General features: G+C 47.5%; 1 protein-coding gene across 2 annotated transcripts; it reads right to left on the bottom strand.

Moving 5' to 3' along the window:
- Nucleotides 1–524: 524 nt before the first annotated feature.
- On the bottom strand, nt 525–20,004 carry Shmt1 (serine hydroxymethyltransferase 1). Of its 2 annotated transcripts, none has more exons than XM_041665907.1 (12): nt 19,686–20,004; nt 16,594–16,682; nt 14,987–15,132; nt 13,542–13,657; nt 13,031–13,191; nt 9,341–9,422; nt 7,605–7,817; nt 5,598–5,714; nt 3,946–4,068; nt 1,745–1,861; nt 1,204–1,314; nt 525–977 (listed from the first exon to the last, which is right to left on the bottom strand). In XM_041665907.1, exons 2-12 carry the CDS (start codon nt 16,660–16,662, stop codon nt 805–807), a joined length of 1,428 nt encoding a protein of 475 aa, XP_041521841.1. In that variant the 5' UTR covers nt 16,663–16,682; nt 19,686–20,004; the 3' UTR covers nt 525–804. The 2 variants fall into 2 exon arrangements, with proteins under 2 accessions (XP_041521841.1, XP_041521842.1); XM_041665908.1 differs by lacking the exon at nt 19,686–20,004 and adding an exon at nt 17,183–17,263.
- Nucleotides 20,005–20,665: the final 661 nt, after the last annotated feature.

Here is a 20,665-nt window from a genome sequence, read left to right as displayed (position 1 = left end):
TCTCAAACCAGAAAGGAATTTTCTTATCTATAAGGGACAACCAGTTCTATAGTTTGTGTCCTAGGCATGAATACATACTGAGTATGTGCATTCCCTCTAAGTGACAGTGACACCATAGCCTTTCTATAAGGTAATTCAAACTGCCGCCGCTATTTTTTTCTTTAAAACAAAATGTTACGTGCTTTGCTATTTTGCCTATATGTATGTCTGCAGCTCATGTTTACCTGGTGCCCTCAGAAGCCAGAAGGTGTTGGAACTGGAGTTACAGATGATTGTGATCCATCGTGTGGGTGCTGGGGGTCAAACCAGGGTCCTTGGAAAGAGCAGCCAGTGCTGAGCCATCTTTCCAGCGCCTGATCCTAACTCTTGCTTACAACTGTCTCGTTTATAGTCTCAAGCTCAGAGCAGAAAACTCAGTGTTCCTCTCCATTCTACTGGGCAAAAGAAGAGGAAGAAGAGAAAACACGAGGGTGAACCTGAACATTTCCTTACCTGCCACAGGGCCACTGAGAAAGGAGAAAGGAGAATTCTGGAATCTTTAATAGCTCTGCCTCATACTGCAATCAATAAGTGAGATCAAATGACTACACAGTACTTTTTCCAGAATAATTAATTATATACGGCTGTTGAGAAGGCGAAGTCTCAAATTTATAGTCCTTGATAACCTGTCCCAGATTTCTGAAATAAGAACAGCCTGCCAGAAACACCCTCCAAAGCACAGGGCAGGCTCAGTGGCCTACTACAGGGCAGCTTGGTGGTCTCGAGGGAGCACAGGCTTCAGAGGATCCTGGAACAGTCCTACCCTCAGAAGTCGGGCAAGCCTGGTAGTAAGAAGTTGGAAGCAAAATTCTCCACGTCTTCCCGGAGAGTCCTCAGAGCACTCTGGTACTTCTCATCCCCCGCCAGCTTCTCCTTGAACTCTTTCAGTGTGGCCTTCCCGGCCATGTCACTCTGAATCTGCACAGTCAGCTCTATCCCTGTGCAAAAGACAGTGAGTGTCAACTGGGGCCTCCTTCACTATATATCCTGCTGTAACTAGGTGATTCTGGGCCGTGTCCTTTGTCAACAGACATTTATAAACCTCATACAGGAGGGATTTTTAGACCAGCTTTCACCCATGGCTGGGTCTTGGCTACTAAAACACACGAGCAACTATACACACAAGCAAGATATTTGAACTCCCAATACCTCGCCCTCCCTTACCTCTGTGGATAAAGTGTGCAACTTTTTGAAAGTCTTCCTCCAAAAGTCCACGGGATGTCAATGCTGGGGTCCCCAGTCGCAGTCCACTGGGCCGTAGTGCGCTCTTATCACCTTTGAGACAAGCAAAGTCCTGAGCTGCGTCGAACACACTACTGTGCCCACTGTATTTTCAAAGGAAAGTTGGGTAAAGATCCTAGTCTGTGGATCCCAACTTGATCTAGCAAGGAGGTGACTGACTTCAAAACTAGGGTGTAGGACAAAAAAGCATGTGGGCCACTGTATTAACCAATGAAAAGCAGTCCTGTGGGGTGGCTCCGGGTCCTTCAGAGGTTAACATCTGTGTGGGCCTGACAGGAGAAATGCTACTTGGTTTTAAAAGTTCCTGTCTCTCTTACAGCTGTGCCACTCAGTTGTCCTTTCCTTTCTGCCCTTCCCTAAGGTGGTCTGTCTCCTAAGCTGAATACTTTCGTCAACTCCAACACTGGCTGAAAGAAATGCAGATAGGAGGGCCATGGAAGGAATGACCACAGAGGAGTCTCACCTGGGCAGGTATTCTTGTTGCAGGCAATAGAACAGGCTTCTAGTACCTTCTCAGCCCTTCCACCATCGGTACCCTTAGAACGGAGATCCACTAGGATCAAATGATTGTCAGAACCACCTGGAAACAAATTTGGATAAAATGGAATTAGAAGGTTGGCCACACAAGGAAAAGAACCTGCGGTTCTGGAGAGGTGGGCAAAGATGCTCCTCTAGGAACTGGGAAGAGGACATGACATAAAGAGGTGCAGAGATTCTGACTGAAGCATCCAGCAGCTGCTACAGCCCAGACTGCCTGTGCCATGACATGGTAGAGACCCACAAAGGCTGAGGAGCACTCAAATTCTCATATTCTGTGTGTGACAAGTGACTCTAGGTAAATGTTCTACCACTGAGCCACATCCCCAGCCTTTCTGATGCCCATTTTAAGACTCTGGGATAGGCATGGCGTTACATGCTCTCAATCAGTCCCACCACTCGGGCAGAGGCAGGTGGATCACATATGAATTCAAGGCCAGCCAAGACTACAATAGTGAGACTTTGTCCCAAAAAACCAAAATAACAAAAGAGCTCCTTTTGAGTAGTGCCGGCTCAATTAACCATGCAGATGGGGTAATGACCATATATGTTCTGGAGGCTCTGTACTTTTGTTCTAAACCCCATGGCAAAACAGACTGGATACCCGGCATTCAAGACCAGAAGCAGTGTTTTGAGATTTGAGGGTTTTTTTTCCCCCCACATTTTGGAATATTTGCTAGACATTATTAGTTGAACACCCTAACACAAAAATGCTAATCCAAACTTTTTAGGCATCTGGTTTGCATTCAACGCCTTCAGATTCCAAAGGATATATATATATATTAGTGACATAAATAATGCTAAGATTCAGATCTCGAGGCTCCCTAAGTTGATGGTGTTAAAGGCCTGCTCTCTATTCTAGCGTTACCAAAAGGTGACAGAGCCAGATGCTGGCCACTGTGGTGTAAGCCTATGTCATACCTAGCATTCTGGAACTGGAGGCCAGCCTGGGCTATGTAATGAAACCGTTTCAAAAAGACACTCACCCTGTCCCCCAAAAGACAGGCTTAGTAAGTTTTTTTTTTTAAAATATTTATTTATTATGTATACAATATTCTGTCTGTGTGTATGTCTGCAGACCAGAAGAGGGCACCAGACCTCATTACAGATAGTTATGAACTACCATGTGGTTGCTGGGAATTGAACTCAGAACCTTTGGAAGAGCAGGCAATGCTCTTAACCACTGAGCCATCTCTCCAGCCCTGGCTTAGTAGGTCTTTAGGTCACTGAAGGACTGTGGGATCTCAGCCCCTTTTTTTCTTTCTTCTTCCCTGGCTGTGAACTAAATGGCTGTGGTTCGCCACAAGCTCCTACCATGATGTACCTGCCCAAAAGTAAAGAGGCTAACTGGGTTAATCTACTGTGGACTTGATCACACACTCCAAAAATGAGCTAGTCTGTCTTTGTGTTACACTGATTACCTCAGGCACTTTTTTATAGACACAGCTGGCTAACAGATGAAGAGGACAGCAGTAATAACAGAACTTTCTGGACCAAGCCCAAGGTCATAAAGATCCTCTAGGTCTTTCCACTTTGAACTCTTTTTAAACCATGGTTTGGCCTTGAAAGATCACTGTAGCTGGGCGGTGGTGGCACATGCCTTTAATCCCAGCACTCGGGAGGCAGAGGCAGGCGGATCTCTGTGAGTTCGAGGCCAGCCTGGTCTACAAGAGCTAGTTCCAGGACAGGCTCCAAAACCACAGAGAAACCCTGTCTCGAAAAAAAAAAAAAAAAAGAAAAAAAGAAAGATCACTGTTTACTCCAACCCCAGGCTGTACTGCAGGAATGATTCCAAAGATCCCAGGTCAAAAAAAAGAAAAAAAGACTGGCGTGTGACAAGGCTGTCACATGACAGGAACCAGGGAAAGCCTACTGTGCCCTGGCCTCATGGGTGGGGTGAGCTATCAGCAAGTGGGTGCAGCTGTAACCTGACATCTCTGTTATCCAGAATGTGCATTGGGTGTCACATGGCAGTTGCTAAAACACACAGAAGGGAAAGAACTATAGCTGAGGTATGCTCAGCTGTGTGATGTGACAAACCACACCCTAACCAGATAAACCAAGAGGCAAGACTTCAGTATACCCAACCAAGAAAGGTCAGCCCAGTTTTGTGAGCATTTAGTATACCTGTGACTATTTTGTAGCCTAGGTCTGTGAGGGCCTCAGACAGAGCCCTGCAGTTGGCCACCACTTGGAGCTGGTAGATTTTGAATTCTGTGGTCATGGCTTGCTTCAGGGCCACAGCAACACCTGGACAAGGAGACAGATTTAAATACAAGTATTGACTCAGGAGCAGGCCTTATTTTCAGGGAACCCAGAATCTGTGAACTATTACATCACCCCCCTCACATGACCAATTATCTATTTCTATTCTTGTACATGGCTAGGGACAGAACCCAGGATCTAACCCCCATACCCATTGTTTTAGCCCTATAATTACCCTACCACCCTTACAGACATCACTAAAGCCACTCCCCAAGGACTGCTTTGGAGGTAAGCTTATCTCTGGGGATGAAAGCCCAGTGTATTCTGATTACCACAAGGATGGATTTTAGTCCTTTTATGCTTGATATATGGAAATGAATCTCTGGATGAACGAAGTCAGTGACATAATGCAGCATTCTGAGCTGTCCCAGAAGGAACAGCCTGCTTGCCCCCTCACCACCTCGGAGCACTGACACTCTTGTAATTACTCATGAGCGCTGTCTGACTACAAGGGACGAGAAGCAGAGCACCATGCTCAATGCACACACTGATGTCCTGGTATGGAGCACCTGTCTGCTTGTGGAAGCACTAGGTTCAGTAGCAGGAACCATGAGACGTAAGCAGACCCTGCAATGAGGAAATCTGAAAACCCAGAGCCCATGTCCCACCAATGTGCTATGTTAAGCGAAACTAGCTTCCAACTCAGAAATCTGTCTGCCTCTTCCTCCCCAGTGCTAGGATTCAAGGCATGTGCCACTATGCCCCCATTTTTGTTTATGGGTGTTTGGCTTGCATGCATGTGTGTGCATCACTTGCATGCCTGGTCCCTGCAGAGACCAGAAGTAGGTATTGGATTCCCTGAAACTGGAGTTACAGATAGTTGTGAATCCCCTGTAGGTACTGGAAACTGAGTCAGGTCTTCTGGAAGAGCAGCCAGTGTTCTTAACTGCTAAGCCATCTCTCCAGCCCCGATGTGCTGTTCTTTTCGTATCAGTGTACACACTAATGTCCTGCCTGAGAAACCCCACCTTGTCCTGGGTGCTTCAGTACTAGCAAGTGCCACAGTCACTGCCACAATGACAGTGAGATGATTCAGAATGTTAGTAGTTATCTATAAGCCATGTGTCCAAATAGAGGGAAAAAGGAGAAGAGAGCCTGTAGGGCTCCCGTGGAACCCAGGAGTCACTGCTGTAACCAGGGTTCAAGGTGTGAAGGTCATAAAGTATGAGCCTACACCCCCACAGGTGTGGGGATACGGAAGAGAAGCAGCTTGTCCCATAGGATTGGGTCCTAGTTTTCTTCTCTGCCAGCTCTACTCATCTTTCAGGTATCTGCCCTGCTGCAGTGTTGCCTAAGGGTGCCATCTGAGCTCAACAGTCACTTCTCCCTGTCCTCCCGTGTACCACTTTTAATCACCTCCCCTTTTCCTGTATACACTGTCTCTCAAGTTCCTTCTCTAGTGTGGAAGTCCAGGAACGTCCTCTGGAGGACAGCTAGGATGGGAAGTATAGACTTCACGGCGCTATGATGTAGGGTGCAACCCAAGAGCTCTACAGTAGACTTGGTGATGTTACCAGCAATGGCATGGTTGTGGGGTCCCCCCTGGAGGCCTGGGAACACAGCAGAGTTGATGAGTGACTCCAGTTCATAATGAATCTCTTTGCCAGTCTTGGGATCCACACTGCGTACACCTGGTAAGGAAACTAGGATGTTAGCAGACAGACCTGTGACTCACAGCTAAATCGATAAGAGTGCAGGCAGCCCCACCTGGACGGGTTTGCAATGGCAGGGCAAAGGCCCTTGCAGATGGATGATAGACTGCCTCCCAAGTGCTGGGATTAAAGGAATGTGACGCCATGCTTGGTTCCCTTTTCCCCTTAATTAAAAAAACCGCACAACTCTAGCAAGGGCATGAGGTGTACACCTTTAATCCCAGCACTCAGGAGGCAGAGGCAGGAGGATCTCTGAGTTTGAGACCAGTCTGGTCTGCAGAGCAAATTCCAGGACAGCCAGGGCTACAAAGAAACCCTGCTTCAAATACAAAACCCACAAAGCTATTATTGTGTACGGACATGATATGCATGTGGATACACATGTACTATGGCAAATACCATGGCAAAGGTCAGAGGGCAACTTTGTGGATTTGATTCTCTACTTCATGTAGATTCTGGGGACTGAACTCAGTCACTGGGCTTGTGTGGAAAGTGACAGTGACAGGAGGCATCAATGCTCAGATGACTATTCGTGAGAAAAAGTTAATAACAAAAATAATTCCTTTTCAACGATAAGCATCAATATCACCTACATATTCTTGTAAGCCAAGTTTGGCTACAGAAGCACTTGGTGTCAACTCACTGAATCCCCCAAACAGTCTAGAGGCATGGATGCTACTGCAGCACTCTCTGCTCTAGAGATGAGGAAACAAGACCCAGAGAAGCCGCCAGTGGCCCAAGATGGCACAGCAGCAAAAAGAGGCCAGAGCTACTCTTACTGGCTGAGGGCCAACAAATCCACTGAACACAGCAGACACAACAAAGGACTCCTCAAATGCCAACCCAGGAACCTAGCCTATTGGCTCACACCTATAATCTGGTCACTTGGGAGGCTGAGATAGGATTGTGCTACAGTATGAGATTCTGTTTCAAAACCAAAACAACCAAACAAAAAACAAACCAACAACTCCACAACTCCAAGCAAGCTGACAAAAGTCCTCAGAGGCTGCAGGACCTTGAAGACTGAGGCGGCACCTGACTAGCACTTGCCCTCAAGATCCCACCAGGGTAAGACACTGGAAGGCTAATTTCCCTGCTGCTGCAAGGCTATGGGCTATATCACTGTTGATATGACTTTCACCATTGTGGGAACTCCAGAATAAGGGGAGTATTTGCAGAGGTGGAGTGTAAGGAAGTAGGAAGAGAAATACCTTACTAAGCGATAAAACTCACACAGAGGTTATTTCTATTTGTTTTATGCTTGAAACATGATTCTGAACTCCCTAGCCCTAGCTGGACTAGAACTAGAACTTACTATGATAACCAGGCGGCCCCTAAAACTTGTAGCTGCCTCCTGCCTATGCCTTCAAAGTGCAGGATTACAGATATGTACCACCACACCACCATGCCAACCTCCTGTATCAGTGCTTTATAGTTTAGTTATTATTGGGTGTCAGTGTTGGTCTCACTGTCGCCCCCTACCCTGTAGAGACAAAGTCTCAGGCCGGCCTCTGACCTTCCTGTTTCGAGCTAGGATTATAGGTGTGTACCACCACACCAACCCCAGTGAGTCTTTCTTTATGAGGTCCATGAAGACAGCTCAGCAGGCAAAGTGCTTGCTGTACAAACCTGTCAGTCTAATCCCTGGATCCCACAATGGAAGGAGAAAACCAGCTTCAAGAGTGGTCCTCTGTCCTCTACAGAGCTGTGATTGGGGCTTCCTTCAAAGCCCATCACTGCTCTTTCCTGAGACTATTCTAGGTACAAGATCCTGATCTTTTCCAGAGTCACAGTCCAGAGTTTTCCTGATTTCTTCCATACAGGAAACGTTAGCCCACCCTCTGCCTGTCCCAGCATGTAGACACTTACCCTTTCTGTAGAATATCATACCAGCACGGCAGCCTCTCAGGGTTTTGTGTGTTGTGGTGGTCACCACATGGCAGTGTTCAAAAGGGGAGGGTACCACACCAGCCGCCACCAGCCCACTGATGTGTGCCATGTCTGCCATGAGATACGCCCCATTGTCATCAGCAATCTTCCGCAGACGTGCATAGTCGAGGTTCCGAGAGTAGCAGCTAGTCCCTGAGACAGAGGAGATGACATGGTAACATCAAAGGTGTCCAGGGCAGCTGAGCTGGCCTCTAATGTACACATCTGCAAGGAGATTCCCCCCTGATCTTTGAGGACAATGTGTGCCCTCAAAACCATCTTTGGGCCGGGCGGTGGTAGCACACGCCTTTAATCCCAGCACTCGGGAGGCAGACGGATCTCTGTGAGTTCGAGGCCAGCCTGGTCTACAAGAGCTAGTTCCAGGACAGGCACCAAAGCTACAGAGAAACCCTGTCTCAAAAAAACAAAAACAAAAACAAAAAAAAAAAACATCTCTGAGCTGAGTATGGTGGTGCACACCTTTAATCCCAGCCCTTGGAAGGCAGAGGCCAGTGGACATCCAAGTTTGAGACCAGCCAGGGCTACACAATGAAACTTGTTTCAAAACAATAAACTAATAAAACAAAACAAAACCACCCCTGTATTTTTATACATGATAAGAAAAATATAAGACGGGGCTGGAGAGATGGCTCAGTGGTTAAGAGCATTGCCTGCTCTTCCAAAGGTCCTGAGTTCGATTCCCAGCAACCACATGGTGGCTCACAACCATCTGTAATGAGGTCTGGTGCCCTCTTCTGGCCTGGAGACATACACGCAAACAGAATATTGTATACATAATAAATAAATATTAAAAAAAAAAGTTCTTAAAAAAAAAAAGAAAAATATAAGGCTTGAATCACTGATGCACTAAACACTATTGATGGCAAGCTGTTAAAATTTCTTGTCTGAAAGCTGGGCAGTGGTGGCGCACACCTTAAATCCCAGCACTTGGGAGGCAGAGGCAGGCGGATCTCTGTGAATTCGAGGCCAGCCTGGTTTACCAAAAGCTAGTTCCAGGACAGGCTCCAAAAGCTACAGAGAAACCCTTTCTTGAAAAATAAAAACAAAAAACAAACAAACTAAAACTTCTTGTCTGAGAGGGATGTGAACAAGGTCTACTTTTCCCTCATGTGGTTCCAATAACAAACCAAAGTACAAGTTCACCCCGGGAAACCAGAGCTTCCTGGCCTTATGGGTGAGAAATTAGTGACAGAAGTGTAGGCGATCCAAATGCAGTTGCACTGGGAAGTCCTCGCCAGCATGGACGGCTTCCTCACAACAGCATAAAGAAAGCTCTCTTCCCCTAGTCTTCCCCAGCCTAGATACTCTAGCCTCCCATGGAGGCCTTGTGCACTTGGGGCCGAACTGCACAAATGGCCGGGAAAAGTTGCCTCGGGTGAGGGTTCAATGACCCTCTGGCTCTCTCCTTTTAATAGGGCAAATGTCAACTGTCCACAGACCCAATCAAGATGGACCCTGGAAAGCAGGCACAGCTGATTTCATGAAGATGGCAGCAGCCTGGCTCAAAAAATAGCCAATCCAAGTCTTAAAAGGACAGAATGTGTCTCAACTCTGATCTCTGCACAGTGAGTTGGAGGATGTGATATCTTTACATTCTTCTCTGGAGGAGGCAGGGGCCTTGCCCAGGAACCAGGCTGCTTCCAACTGCCGCTCACCTGCGATGATTAGCTTCGGGTGAAAGAGGCTGGCATTCTCCTCCAGCTGGTCATAGTTGATGAAGCCAGTGTCTGGGTGCACCTGTCGGGAGCACAAAGACAGGCTTGGCCGCTTCCTCTGGTCACACAGTGCCCCCTGCCCATCCACCTGAGCACATTCAACCTGCCACAACACAGACCAGGACCTGGGGCAAGGCAATGTATTCCGTTTGCACAAGGGTATAAAAGGGTATAAAATGTATTCAGTTCCCACACAGACTTGGAAGCCCTCACTGGGGTCTAAGGATAAGGGGGAGTCTTAGCCCTGGGTACTACACTATGCTAGAGAACAAAAAGTCCAGGAAATGAGAAAGGCACAGCCAAGCTTATAATCCTAGCTACTAGCTGAGGCAGAAGGATTGTCCTGAGTTCAAAGTCAGCCTGGGATATAGCATAAGACACTGACCAACCAAAATAATAAAGACAAAGGCTGAAGAAATAGCTCAGTAGATAAAAGTATTTGCTGTTCTTGCAAAGGATCCAGATTCAGTTTCCAGCACAAGATGCACACAACTGTCTGTAACTCCAGGAGATCTGACACCCTCTTCTGACCTCTTCAGGCACCAGATACACACGTTTTATATATGAATGTACACACACACACACACACACACACACACACACACACAGAGAGAGAGAGAGAGAGAGACTCATACACATAAATTAAATCTTAGACACCCAACAACAACCAAAACATACCAGATGGAAGCACTGACACACTCCCAAGCTAGGAAGCTTCTATCTGGCAGGACAGTGCAGAGGCCCCCACTGGAGACCAGAGAGAGGGACAGCCTCCATTTTCAGAAGGGAATGGAAGCCAAGTATGAGGTGTGGACTAGAAACAGTAACGGAACGTCAGTGTTGCAGTCACTGAGGAGAAAGAAAGCACTGGCCCTCACCGGGCAGCTGCTAAGTCCAGGAGAGATGCACAGGAGCTGACGTGAGAGACAGATGGCCTGAGGAAAGTGGACAGAAGACAGCCCTGGTGAGCTGCAAGCAGAGGCAGCCTGGCCACAGAAGCTGTGCCTCCTGGACCCAAGCCAGATCGTCCCGTCCACACCTGACATGCCACCATAGGTACTCTCATGGCCAAGGGCTGCAGCAAGTACAGTGCTTGAGAAAAACAAGGAATTAGAACACAGGAATGGGCTTCATGGAGCAATCAAAGATAACACGAAGCTGGCCAACAGCTCATCAAAGGGTACAGAGAAAATGTCAGTAGCCACTCCCTACCACAATTCTTTCATTGTCGTAAGAACAGAAATCAGCTTTTATGCTCTAATGTAAGACCAAAGAGAAGGCTTGGTTATACTGTCCCATGTTTAAAAATCTGGTTCCCAGGGGCTGGAGAGATGGCTCAGAGGTTAAGAGCACTGACTGCTCTTCCAGAGGTCCTGAGTTCAATTCCCAGCAACCACATGATGGCTCACAACTATCTGTAATGAGATCTGGCGCCCTCTTCTGGTGTGTGGGAAGCAGAATGTTGTACACATAATAAATAAATAAATTAAAAAAAAAATCTGGTTTCCAATTTGGGCCTTTAATCCCGCACTTGAGAAGCAGAGGCAGGTGGATCTCTGAGTTCTAGGCCAGCCTGATTTACATACATGATAGAGAGACCCTATTTTCTTAAAAAAAAACAAACAAACCCAAAAACCAAAAAAATCTAGCCAGGTGGTGGTGGTGCATGCCTTTAATCCCAGCACTCGGGAGACAGAAACAGGTGGATTTCTTTGAGTTTGAGGCCACCATGGTCTACAGAGGAAGTTCTAGGGCAAGATCCAAAGCAACAGAGAAACCCTGTCTCGGGGGAAAAAATAAGGAAAAAAATAAATACATAAATAAAAAATCTAATTTCTAGACTGGCCAGTAAGATCTGTGAAGAAATCCTCAAGCTGTCCAGAAAAACAGTCACTCACACCCACAGTAGCTACTACAACTGAGACGTGGCCGATTTCACATTAAGATTCCACGAAGATGACAACATCATTTGTGTGTACACGCACATGAGTACCATGGAACACATGTGGAGGTCAGAAGCAACTTAAGGAATTTGGGTCTCTCATTTTACCATGTAGGTCCTAGGGTTTGAACTCAGGTCACCAGGCTTAGCAGCAAGCACTTTTGCCCACTTAGCCATCTTGCCAATCCTCAAATTTATTAAACAAAGAAAATCACATCTAATATTTAGCTCAGTAGAAAGAGTCAGTTATCTTTTTCCTGGTTGCCAAAAGAAAACAACCAGAGACAGTGTATTGAACATCAAATAACCCAAAGAGAGACACCAGGAAGGACACACTACCAGACAATAGAAAACATGAATGTTTCCCTCTTCTATCCAGTCACCCTTAGCTGTTTTCAGGATTTATTTACTGTATGTGTATGGGTGTTTTGCCTGCATATATGTGTGCCTAGTATCAGTGGAGGCCAGAAGGTGTTGGCTCCCCTGGAACTAGAGTTACAGGTATAAGTTACCAGGTGGGTGCTGGGACCTGAACCTAGGTCCTCTGCAGCTCGTAGACACCTCCAGCTCCCATTGTTGATCAAATGGACAGATTGTAATGGTACATATGAGCCCTTGGGCCTTTTAGGTTTTAATTTTATTTTATTTTTTCAACTCAAGGTCTCACTGACTTGAAACTCATGCAGCCTCATCTGGCCTCAAACTTCATAATCCTTCTGTCTTAGCCTCCCAAGTGTTAGACCTATGTGGAGGCCTCAAATCTATCTTTCTTCCCCCCTTCCATTCTTTAGACAGGACTTTAAGCACCTCAAGGTTGCCTTGAACTTTTGAAACCCCTGTAACTACCTTCTAAGGGCTGGGACTACATTAGGTGGAAGTCCCACTCTTGCAGGGCTGCGGATCAAACCTAGGGGTTTTGTTTGTTTGTTTGTGTTTAGTTTTTCGAGACAGGGTTTTTTGTAGCTCTGGAGCCTGTCCTGGAAATAGCTCTGTAGACCAGGCTGGCCTCACTCAGAGATCTGCCTGCCTCTGCCTCTCGCGTGCTGGCGTGCTGGGATTGAAGGCGCACGCCACCACCGCCCGGCTGAACCTAGGATTTTGTGCATGATAGGCAAGTACTTTTATCAACTGAACTATATTCCCAACCCCCTATTTGCATTTTGGGGATTCATCTGATAATACAAATAGTCACACGCCTACACACACCCCACACAAACATTTGCTGTGGGCACTGGCTCTAATGGAACTGATTCCAATGGGGCACATGGTCATAATTAATAGCTGAGAACAGTCTGTGAAAAAGGGTAGTGGTGGGCTACAGGGCTGGGCTGTAGAGGCCTACGGCTATTAATGGTGAAGCTGCTAGTATTGATGCTAGAGGTGGGGACATTGCCATACTTGTACCCGCTGACCTTGGTGAAGGCAGACCTGTGTCACCAGCTGCTGCTAGAGGGCTGGCTATCTGATCCCTTCCTCAGTCATAGCTTCCATCATGTTATATAGCCTTGGCCCAAACCTTAACTCCCCCTTCCTTGTTGTCCACAGTGTGCCACGAGCCTGAGGAGTCCTTGGGACATGGAAGTGAGATCCAGTAGAAGGGGCTGCGGCAGTGCTGTGTAAATGCAATGACTTATCCCGACAGGTATCAACTCACAAGGGAAGTTCTGAGGAGACACACACACCCCTACCTTATAAGGCATAGATTCAAAGAAGATGGATGTAGCAGAGATCTTCTTCTTGTCTGTCATGAAGCCATGAGTCAAATGACCTCCATCTGGCAGATCTAAGCCCATGATTCGCCCATGGGGCTCTACCAGGGCAGTATACACAGCGAAGTTTGCAGGGGAGCCTGAAACAGGGAGAACAGAGAGGCCCTGAGTATTTCTACCCACGAGGCACAAAGGGGCATCCGGGAGCTTGGCTACACAGTTCAACAATCACTTGGCAGGCTATCACCACGATTTTCTTGAGCCTTAGAAAGTAATGCTGCCTTAATTTCACCGATTGTAAGTTCCAGGGCAGAATGCTACTTGGGAGGGGAGTGCAGAGCTAAGTCCAAGGGCAATGGGGATGAATGCAGATTCCTTGGCTTGTCTCTGTTACTTAGGAGAAGGCTTCTGTGGGACTTGACTTGATGGCTGTAACCCATCAAGCTAGGCCTAAGGAGCTACCCAGGGTCTATGTGCATGCAACAATCACCTGAATAAGGCTGGACATTGACTCCCCAGCACTGAGGATCCAGATGATAGGCCTGCAAAGCACGCTTCTGACACAGTGTCTCTAGCTCATCAATGAATTCGGTCCCTCCATAATACCTGCGAAGACAAGCAAGGTCCACACACACCCTAGGTCCAGTTTCTGTGCCTAGCGAAGGCCAAAGATGCCAAAGGGTGGGCAGAGTATGGTGGGGGAAGTGAGTCCTGCTCTAAGGCTGCTGTGAAGATCCAGTGACATAGTAGTAGCTAGGCCAGGTCTGATGGGGCACAGCTCCCAGCACTTGGGAGGCAGAAGCAGGAGGAAGCTGGTGCTATCTATATACAAGGACCCTGTCCCAAGGAAAAAAAAAGAAAGGGAGGGAAAAGAAACAAGGGTATCTCATGACAGAATTGTGGTCTCTACAGGATCCACCCTTTCCCGATTTCCACTGGAACAAATGCATACATGTGCAAAAACCACTGTCAACTTCTGTATTTTGCCTTAAAATGACAAGATAGATAGATAGATAGATAGACAGACAGACAGACAGACACATAGTCTGATGATGGATGTAATAGACAGACACACAGAAGACCACTTGAACTTAGAAGCATGAGGCCAGCCTATGCTATGCAGTGAGATTCTGACTCAAGAAATCGGTTTCAAGGTGGTGAGTGTGTAAGTCAGTGGGGGAGACTTGCCTGACCACATAAAGTCCTAAATTCAACTCCCAGCAAAACCAAAAAAGATTAGGCATAGTGATGTGTTCCTGCAAAGCCGCCACTTCAAAAACAGGTAGGAGGATCAACACAAGTTTGCAGCCAACCTGGTCCACACACCACATTATATGGCTACATAGTAAGTCTCACAAAACAAAACACCCAAAGTTTCAAGTTCTGAAGCACTAGTTTCAGATATAGAATGCTTAACCAAAGAATCAAGTAGATATTTTAATTAAAAACATTTCTGATTGTAAGCATTTCAGAGAAGGGATACAGGCTTTTTTTCCCCCCTCACATCCCAGATATAAAGGTTCTCAGAACAAAAGTCACTCTGTAGCTTTCTTACAAGACAATGACCCTTCCTAGCACCTGGACCGCATCTCTCATAGACAAGCCTGCTTCTGACCACGTGAACTCAGAGGGATGAGGACAGCCTATGCTACACAGGTCTTACATAGGGACTGCTGAGTGTGACTGCTCTGAGAAGATCACAGAATCCCACCCCAGCAGAGAGCTGGAGGAGTTACATCAGAGAACAAGAAGAGAAGACAAGCCTGTAACTGGGGAGCTACAGGTTTTTGACAGTTACATATTAGTTGAGAGCCAGACACTGTAAATTCCAACTGCAATAGCACTTGGAAGGCTGAGGCAGAATTGTCAGCCGGAACCACAAACAAGAAATAAAAACAAAATGGTCAGAGCAGGGTCTTAGGACGACTCACTCACCTTTGGCCTGGATACCCCTCGGAGTATTTGTTATTTAAGCAAGATCCCAGGGCCTCCAACACAGCTCTGCTGGCAAAATTCTCCGAGGCAATCAGTTCCAATCCAACCCTCTGCCGGTTGCTCTCTTTTTTAATAATGTTGTAAACCTTATCAGAAGGAAACAGGCATGGGGTTGGAGCGTAGCTCAGTTGCTAATGTGCTTATCTAGCATGCGTTATCCCTTGGGTTTGATCCTCAGCATTGTTAAATTGGGGAGGGTGGCACATGCCCGAAATCTCAGCCCTTGGGTTGTGAAGGAAGATCAGAAGTTTAACTAATTAGGAAAACAGCAACATAAAATAAATTTAAAACAAATTGAACAAACAGAACTTGCTGGCACCGAGTCTGTAATTTCAACATCTGGGAGTGTAGGTGGGATGACCAGAGGCTCAGGGTCACCCTCAGTTAGCTTTAGTACACCTGATTTCTATTGTTTGTTTGCTGAGATGGGGTCTCACTATGTGCCTAGACTGGCCTGGAATACGGTCTAGGCTGGGTTCTAATTCAGTGATCCACTTGCCTCTCTGCCAGCATTAAAGGCATAACCACCTCCCCCAGTTAATTTTCAATTCTATCCTTACGTATTACTAAATTCTTATCTCTGCGAACCTTATTCCAAAAAACATTTGAGCAAATACAGCAGAACGAAAACTCCACTAATGGTTGCCTGGGGTGGGAAATCTGGGGAGAATGGGGTAGCTGCTCATGGATTCCCGGGTATAAAACTGTCTGCACATCACTACGAGTGCAGATGCTAGTGGACAGTCTATTTCTCAGCTTTTGAGAGAGGCAAAGCACGGGGCACCTGGAAATGCCACTTCCAGCTTTGAACAGTCTCCTTCCCTGGCTAGAGAGATTCTGATCTCCCCTCCTGATGCTGGGCAGGGGCAGCAAGCCACAGCGCCCAGTGAACCCACGACGGGACACACTCCTAACCGTCATGCTCCACACCGCCACGCCTGGACATGTGACAGGTACGAAGCAGATTCAGTGCAGTCTGGCCCATTTTCAATGTGGGTTTATTAAAACATAACTACGACATAAATCAAGAACCATTATATGCTAAAACACTGAACTGTAGACTGAATAATATAACAATAAAAATGTTATAAAACCAAATTGCTTTAGGGCATCTGAGTGTGTCTGTTCCTGGGCAGTGTAAAGGAAGGGCCAACCTTTTTCCTGTTTTCTAGAGCACCAAGCACTGAGCTCAGAAATACTTACATTTACTCCCAAAGGACTATCAACCACAGCTTCTCCATCTGCTCCCGTGGTGGTGCTGGAGATGTAGTTGGGAAAGAAAATGCTCCGCCACCACACTGCACCCCAGCCCTGTCCGTCACTCTACAAGGCTGTCTGTACACAGTTCACTCAGGGTCCACGGTAAGGAGCAATTTCGAGGCCAGGAATGCAGTACAGCAGTGAACACCCAACTAACAGGTGAGGCCCTAGTTCCACCCCTCACAGCACAAAACAAAATCCCCACAAGGCAACAACAACAAAAAAAACCCACCGTGATCTAAACAAGGCCGCAGATGTAAAAGCCTGGGAAGGGGCCCGAGTCTCACCTCGGCGTCACTGTCCTTGAGGGGTTGTGTCAACATCTTCTCATGAGATGACCACAGGGTGATGTCCATGTCGGCTGCTGCAGTGGTTCCTGCGTGAAACAAAGGGAAAACACACGTGGGTCCCAACGTCGACTCCAGCGAGCCCCCCGAGTGGGGAGTGTGTGTGTGTGTGTGTGTGTGTGTGTGTGGACAAGAGTATAAATCCCTGGAAGCCAGTTGGGGCTCCTTCCTGAACTTCGGACCTGATTCTCCTCATTCCAAAGCTCTGCCCTAGAGCCTCCTCCTTCCAAGCCTCTTAGGTGGGGTTCTCCACGGAACCCTGCACTGCCAGCTAAACATGGGTCTTTTCTAATCTCCCACGGTTTCTAGCACAGCACACTGGAAGAAGTAATCTCCATCTAAATGATCAATCAGACCCTTTACTTAAACCAATTCCACTGGCAGAGAACTGGTCAGTTCCTATGAAACAGTACACATTCCTTACCAACGTCTGTCACTGGGTAAACATAAATTAACAGAGAACACAGGCAACCCCAAAGGCTACTCCTTCCAAGATGCCCAGCAGTACACTTTATAGCTTTGTTCTCACATGGTCCAGGTTGGCCTTAGACTCGGCACGTGGCTAGAAATGACTTTGAACTCCTCTTTCTTCCACCTCCCAAGTGCTAGGATTATGGGCACGTTCCACCACAGGCAGTAAACATTTTATAATTGAGTCCTGCGATCTTCAGTTCTGGACACAGTTCTCTCAGACTCCGCAGAAGCACACGTGGAGCTTTGCTGCTCTCTAACTAGGCACTGAACACCAAGCTGTGTTGTGCGAAACGTTTAGCCATGCACATAAAATAAAGTACATAAATGTAAAATAAAAACACCACATTCAGTCTGGGCACGGTCGCGCACGCCTGTGATTTCAGCACTCAGGACGCTGAGGCAGGTGCCATCCTGGGCTACAAAGAGTTCCAAGACAGTCAAGGATACGCAGAAACCCTGTCTCAAAAACACAAGCAACAAAGCAAAACGAACCCACTGCACCCACAGCTCTTCCTTTACACAATGGCTGGCAGCCCTCCTGTCCTTTTCTGTTAACGTGTGCAAACTTTATTTACAGGACAAGTAAATACTACTCTTTTGTGCTGTGGTCGATAAATCCAAGGCGGGGAAAAGCCGACCTGCCTTTATGGGTCTTCCTCATGGGGGGAATGACCATAGACCAACATAAATATTGAATACCTAAGGCCCAAAATAGGTGAAAAACTGAGGTGGCCAAGACAGGAGGTCTGCTGTGGAAAGGACACCCCCAACAGCCAATCCTGAGCAAAGAGCCTACTCTCCCGGAGGGCACACTCCCAACCCAGGACCAAAGTAGGGCTCCCTCTCTCTCTCTGGAAGAGGTAGACAAAGGAAGTGTCAATCATCTTTAAACAGAAAATTCCTAATTAGGACGTTCAGAGTAGTTATATTCACACCAGCATGGAATCATTAGACAAACATGTGGCCACACATGAGAAAGCACAGACGAGTCAGTTTGCTTCTGCAGCTGCAGTAGCAGCTCCCTGGGAAGGAGAGGTTTACGGGTGACCTCAGCAATGCATGCAAAGCACCCCATGAGTTTCTTCCCCCAACATCAGCACCCAGGAAATCCAGACACCTCTCTGGACCCATGGTAAGTTAGAACCGAGCCTTTACCAGTCAGGTTGGGACCTTTGCTCCAGGAATCCCAAAGGGTAACAACCTCTTTATTACATATTAACTGCCAAAGGCCGGAAACGGAGTCTCTCCTAACCATCGGAGTGTCTCCTAACCATCAAGAGCGAGGGCTCAGTGCTCTTCTCTGGAGAGCTGGACTCTTACCCTTTGGCAAGGTGTATTCAGTCCCGTCCTCCTCAGGAAGAACATGTCCCCACCACCTCTATCTAGGTACCACCAGCACCCCCATTCTGGTCCACAGATTCACTTGCTGCCCATTGGCCCACATGCAATGACTTTTCTGATCCAAGACAGCCCTAGGTGGGAACTGCAGGGGTGGCCTCCTTTCCGCTCCCCAACTCAGCAGTCTATTCTTGCTTCTACTCCTCTCCCTAGAATCTATCCTGGAACTCACTCTGTAGACCAGGCTGGCCTTGAACAAGCAGAGATCCGCCTGCCTCTGCTGCCTGAGTGTTAACATTAAAGGCATGTACCACCACCTCCTGGCCGCTTGTTTTGGGAACAGGATTTCTCCGTGGAAATTTAACAGTCCTGGTTGTTCTGTCCTGGAACTCTCTCTGTAGACAAGGCTGGCCTCGGACTCAGAGGTCCGCCTGTCTCTGTCTTCTGAGGGCTGGGATTAAAGGTGTGTGCCTGGAATTGTCATTTTTGGCTAACTCGGGAAAACAAGCAGTTTTTTTTTTAAATTAAGGTCTATAGGTTTGCCAAAGTCCATATTAATTTACTACTATTATTGCTTTTAAATTGTAACAGGGATCAGGCTTGGTGGCCTTCCTTGTCTTGCACATAAATTTGTGTTCTGCATAGTTACTTTATCGAACTAGGGTCATACAAATGAGCCAGAATCCGAGCTCTAGTTTACTTCTAGTTCTTCCCAGAACCCTGGGTAACAATTATTCACCTCCCTTCGACATTCCCTCAAGGAAAAAATTTAAAATGGATTCCGTAGGGAACCTAAACTGGTGTTTCCAGTCCAGCAACTGCCTAAGTCAACCAAACACATTCGTGTTTGTTTCAGTTAACCAAGGGTCACCTAACTTCCAGACCTTGAAATAGAGGCACTGAGCTCTAAGATCCCCACAACCCAACCCGTCTCCTAGACCAGGGTAACATACTGCAGACAAACAGGGACGTGCTAGTAAACCCAAGGTAGTGCTTACACAACCAGAGCCAAACCTCAGAAGCTTCACTAACACGTATAAATCAAGGGGTTCCATCCCCGGCACCCCATAAATCAGGAGTGGTAGCTCCCGCTGGTGAGATGAAGTTCAAGATCATCCTTGGCTACGCAGCAAGTTCGAGGCTAGCACGTGCTACCTGGTACTCCCCACCTCAAAAAACAAAACAAAAAGAAACAACCGCAAAGATTAGACATTACATACCTAGTATTAGACGGATGGGTTGTGAGAAGGTCTCAATCTGTGGTCCAGGATGACCTCCAATTCACTTGGTAACGGGACCTGGACTCACACGCCTGAGCCTCCGGCCTCTTCGAAAGGGGTTAGGGTGGTGGGTTGGCACAGGCCTTTAATCTCAGCACTCGGGAGGCAGAGGCAGGTGGACCGCTGAGTTCCTGGAGAGCGCGCTAAGAACGACCCGAGTCCCACCGCCAGCGTGAAAGCCACAGCGCGCTGTCCGGAACAACCCGCCAAGTCCCAACAGCTCAGCACGTGCCCTGGGAACCAGCCCACGGCCCACGTGATACGCCGCGACCCGGGGGGGGAACCCAAACTTGGCGCGCAGAGGGCAGAGCTCCACTAGGCTCTCCCTAGCACAGCCTGCCCCGCCCCGCCCCCTCGGCTGCCCAATCAAAGGGAGCGCAGTCAGGTAGAGCCCGCCCCCAACCGCCCAGGCGTGATTAGCTGCGACAGGCAAAGCGGGAAGGAAGGGTGCTGGAGCTGGAGAGGGTGGGAGGGAAGAGGGGACTGGGCGGCCCTTCACCTCGGGGATCTGGGACTTTTTGGGCTTTAGATCTGGCTGTAGAGTGAGGGCTTATGTGATCCAGAAGACCTGGGTAGGGCTGGGGATCGAGCCTAGCTCGAGTTCAATTCCCAGCAATTTTCACCACTGTAATTCCAGTTCCAGGGGAATCTGTCTCCAGAGTTCTGGGGTTAAAAGTATGTGCCACCATGCCTGGCTTAAATAAATCTATTTTAAAAGGAAAGAAGGATAGCTAGGGCCCCGGTGTCTACCCACCAGCCAGTACAACATAGTCCCTGTCACAAAAACCCTTGAGACAAACACCTGACTAAACACCAAGATTCAGGCTAGGTGGCTGTCTCAAAAATAAAAGTAAGGCCGGCTGTGTAACTCAACAGTGGAGAGCTTGCTAAGCATATACAAGGGTCTGAATTCAATCTGA

This window comes from Microtus oregoni, unplaced genomic scaffold (genome assembly GCF_018167655.1).
Source record: "Microtus oregoni isolate MIOR12 unplaced genomic scaffold, Mior012 000015F_ref0000493, whole genome shotgun sequence".
Taxonomy (NCBI): Eukaryota; Metazoa; Chordata; class Mammalia; order Rodentia; family Cricetidae; genus Microtus; species Microtus oregoni.
This window is presented reverse-complemented; position numbering and strand designations above follow the sequence as displayed.

What these genes read in the sequence shown, in the direction of transcription:
- Shmt1 (XM_041665907.1), bottom strand. Translation starts at nt 16,662, where the DNA reads ATGGACATCACCCTGTGGTCATCTCATGAGAAGATGTTGACACAACCC. An exon ending in CCACAACCATGCCATTGCTG is followed by an intron (nt 4,069 to 5,597) that starts GTAACATCACCA and finishes CTCCTTGTCCAG; the next exon opens with GTGTTGCTGTGGCCCTGAAG. An exon ending in TGCACACTTTATCCACAGAG is followed by an intron (nt 978 to 1,203) that starts GTAAGGGAGGGC and finishes TCTTTTGCACAG; the next exon opens with GGATAGAGCTGACTGTGCAG.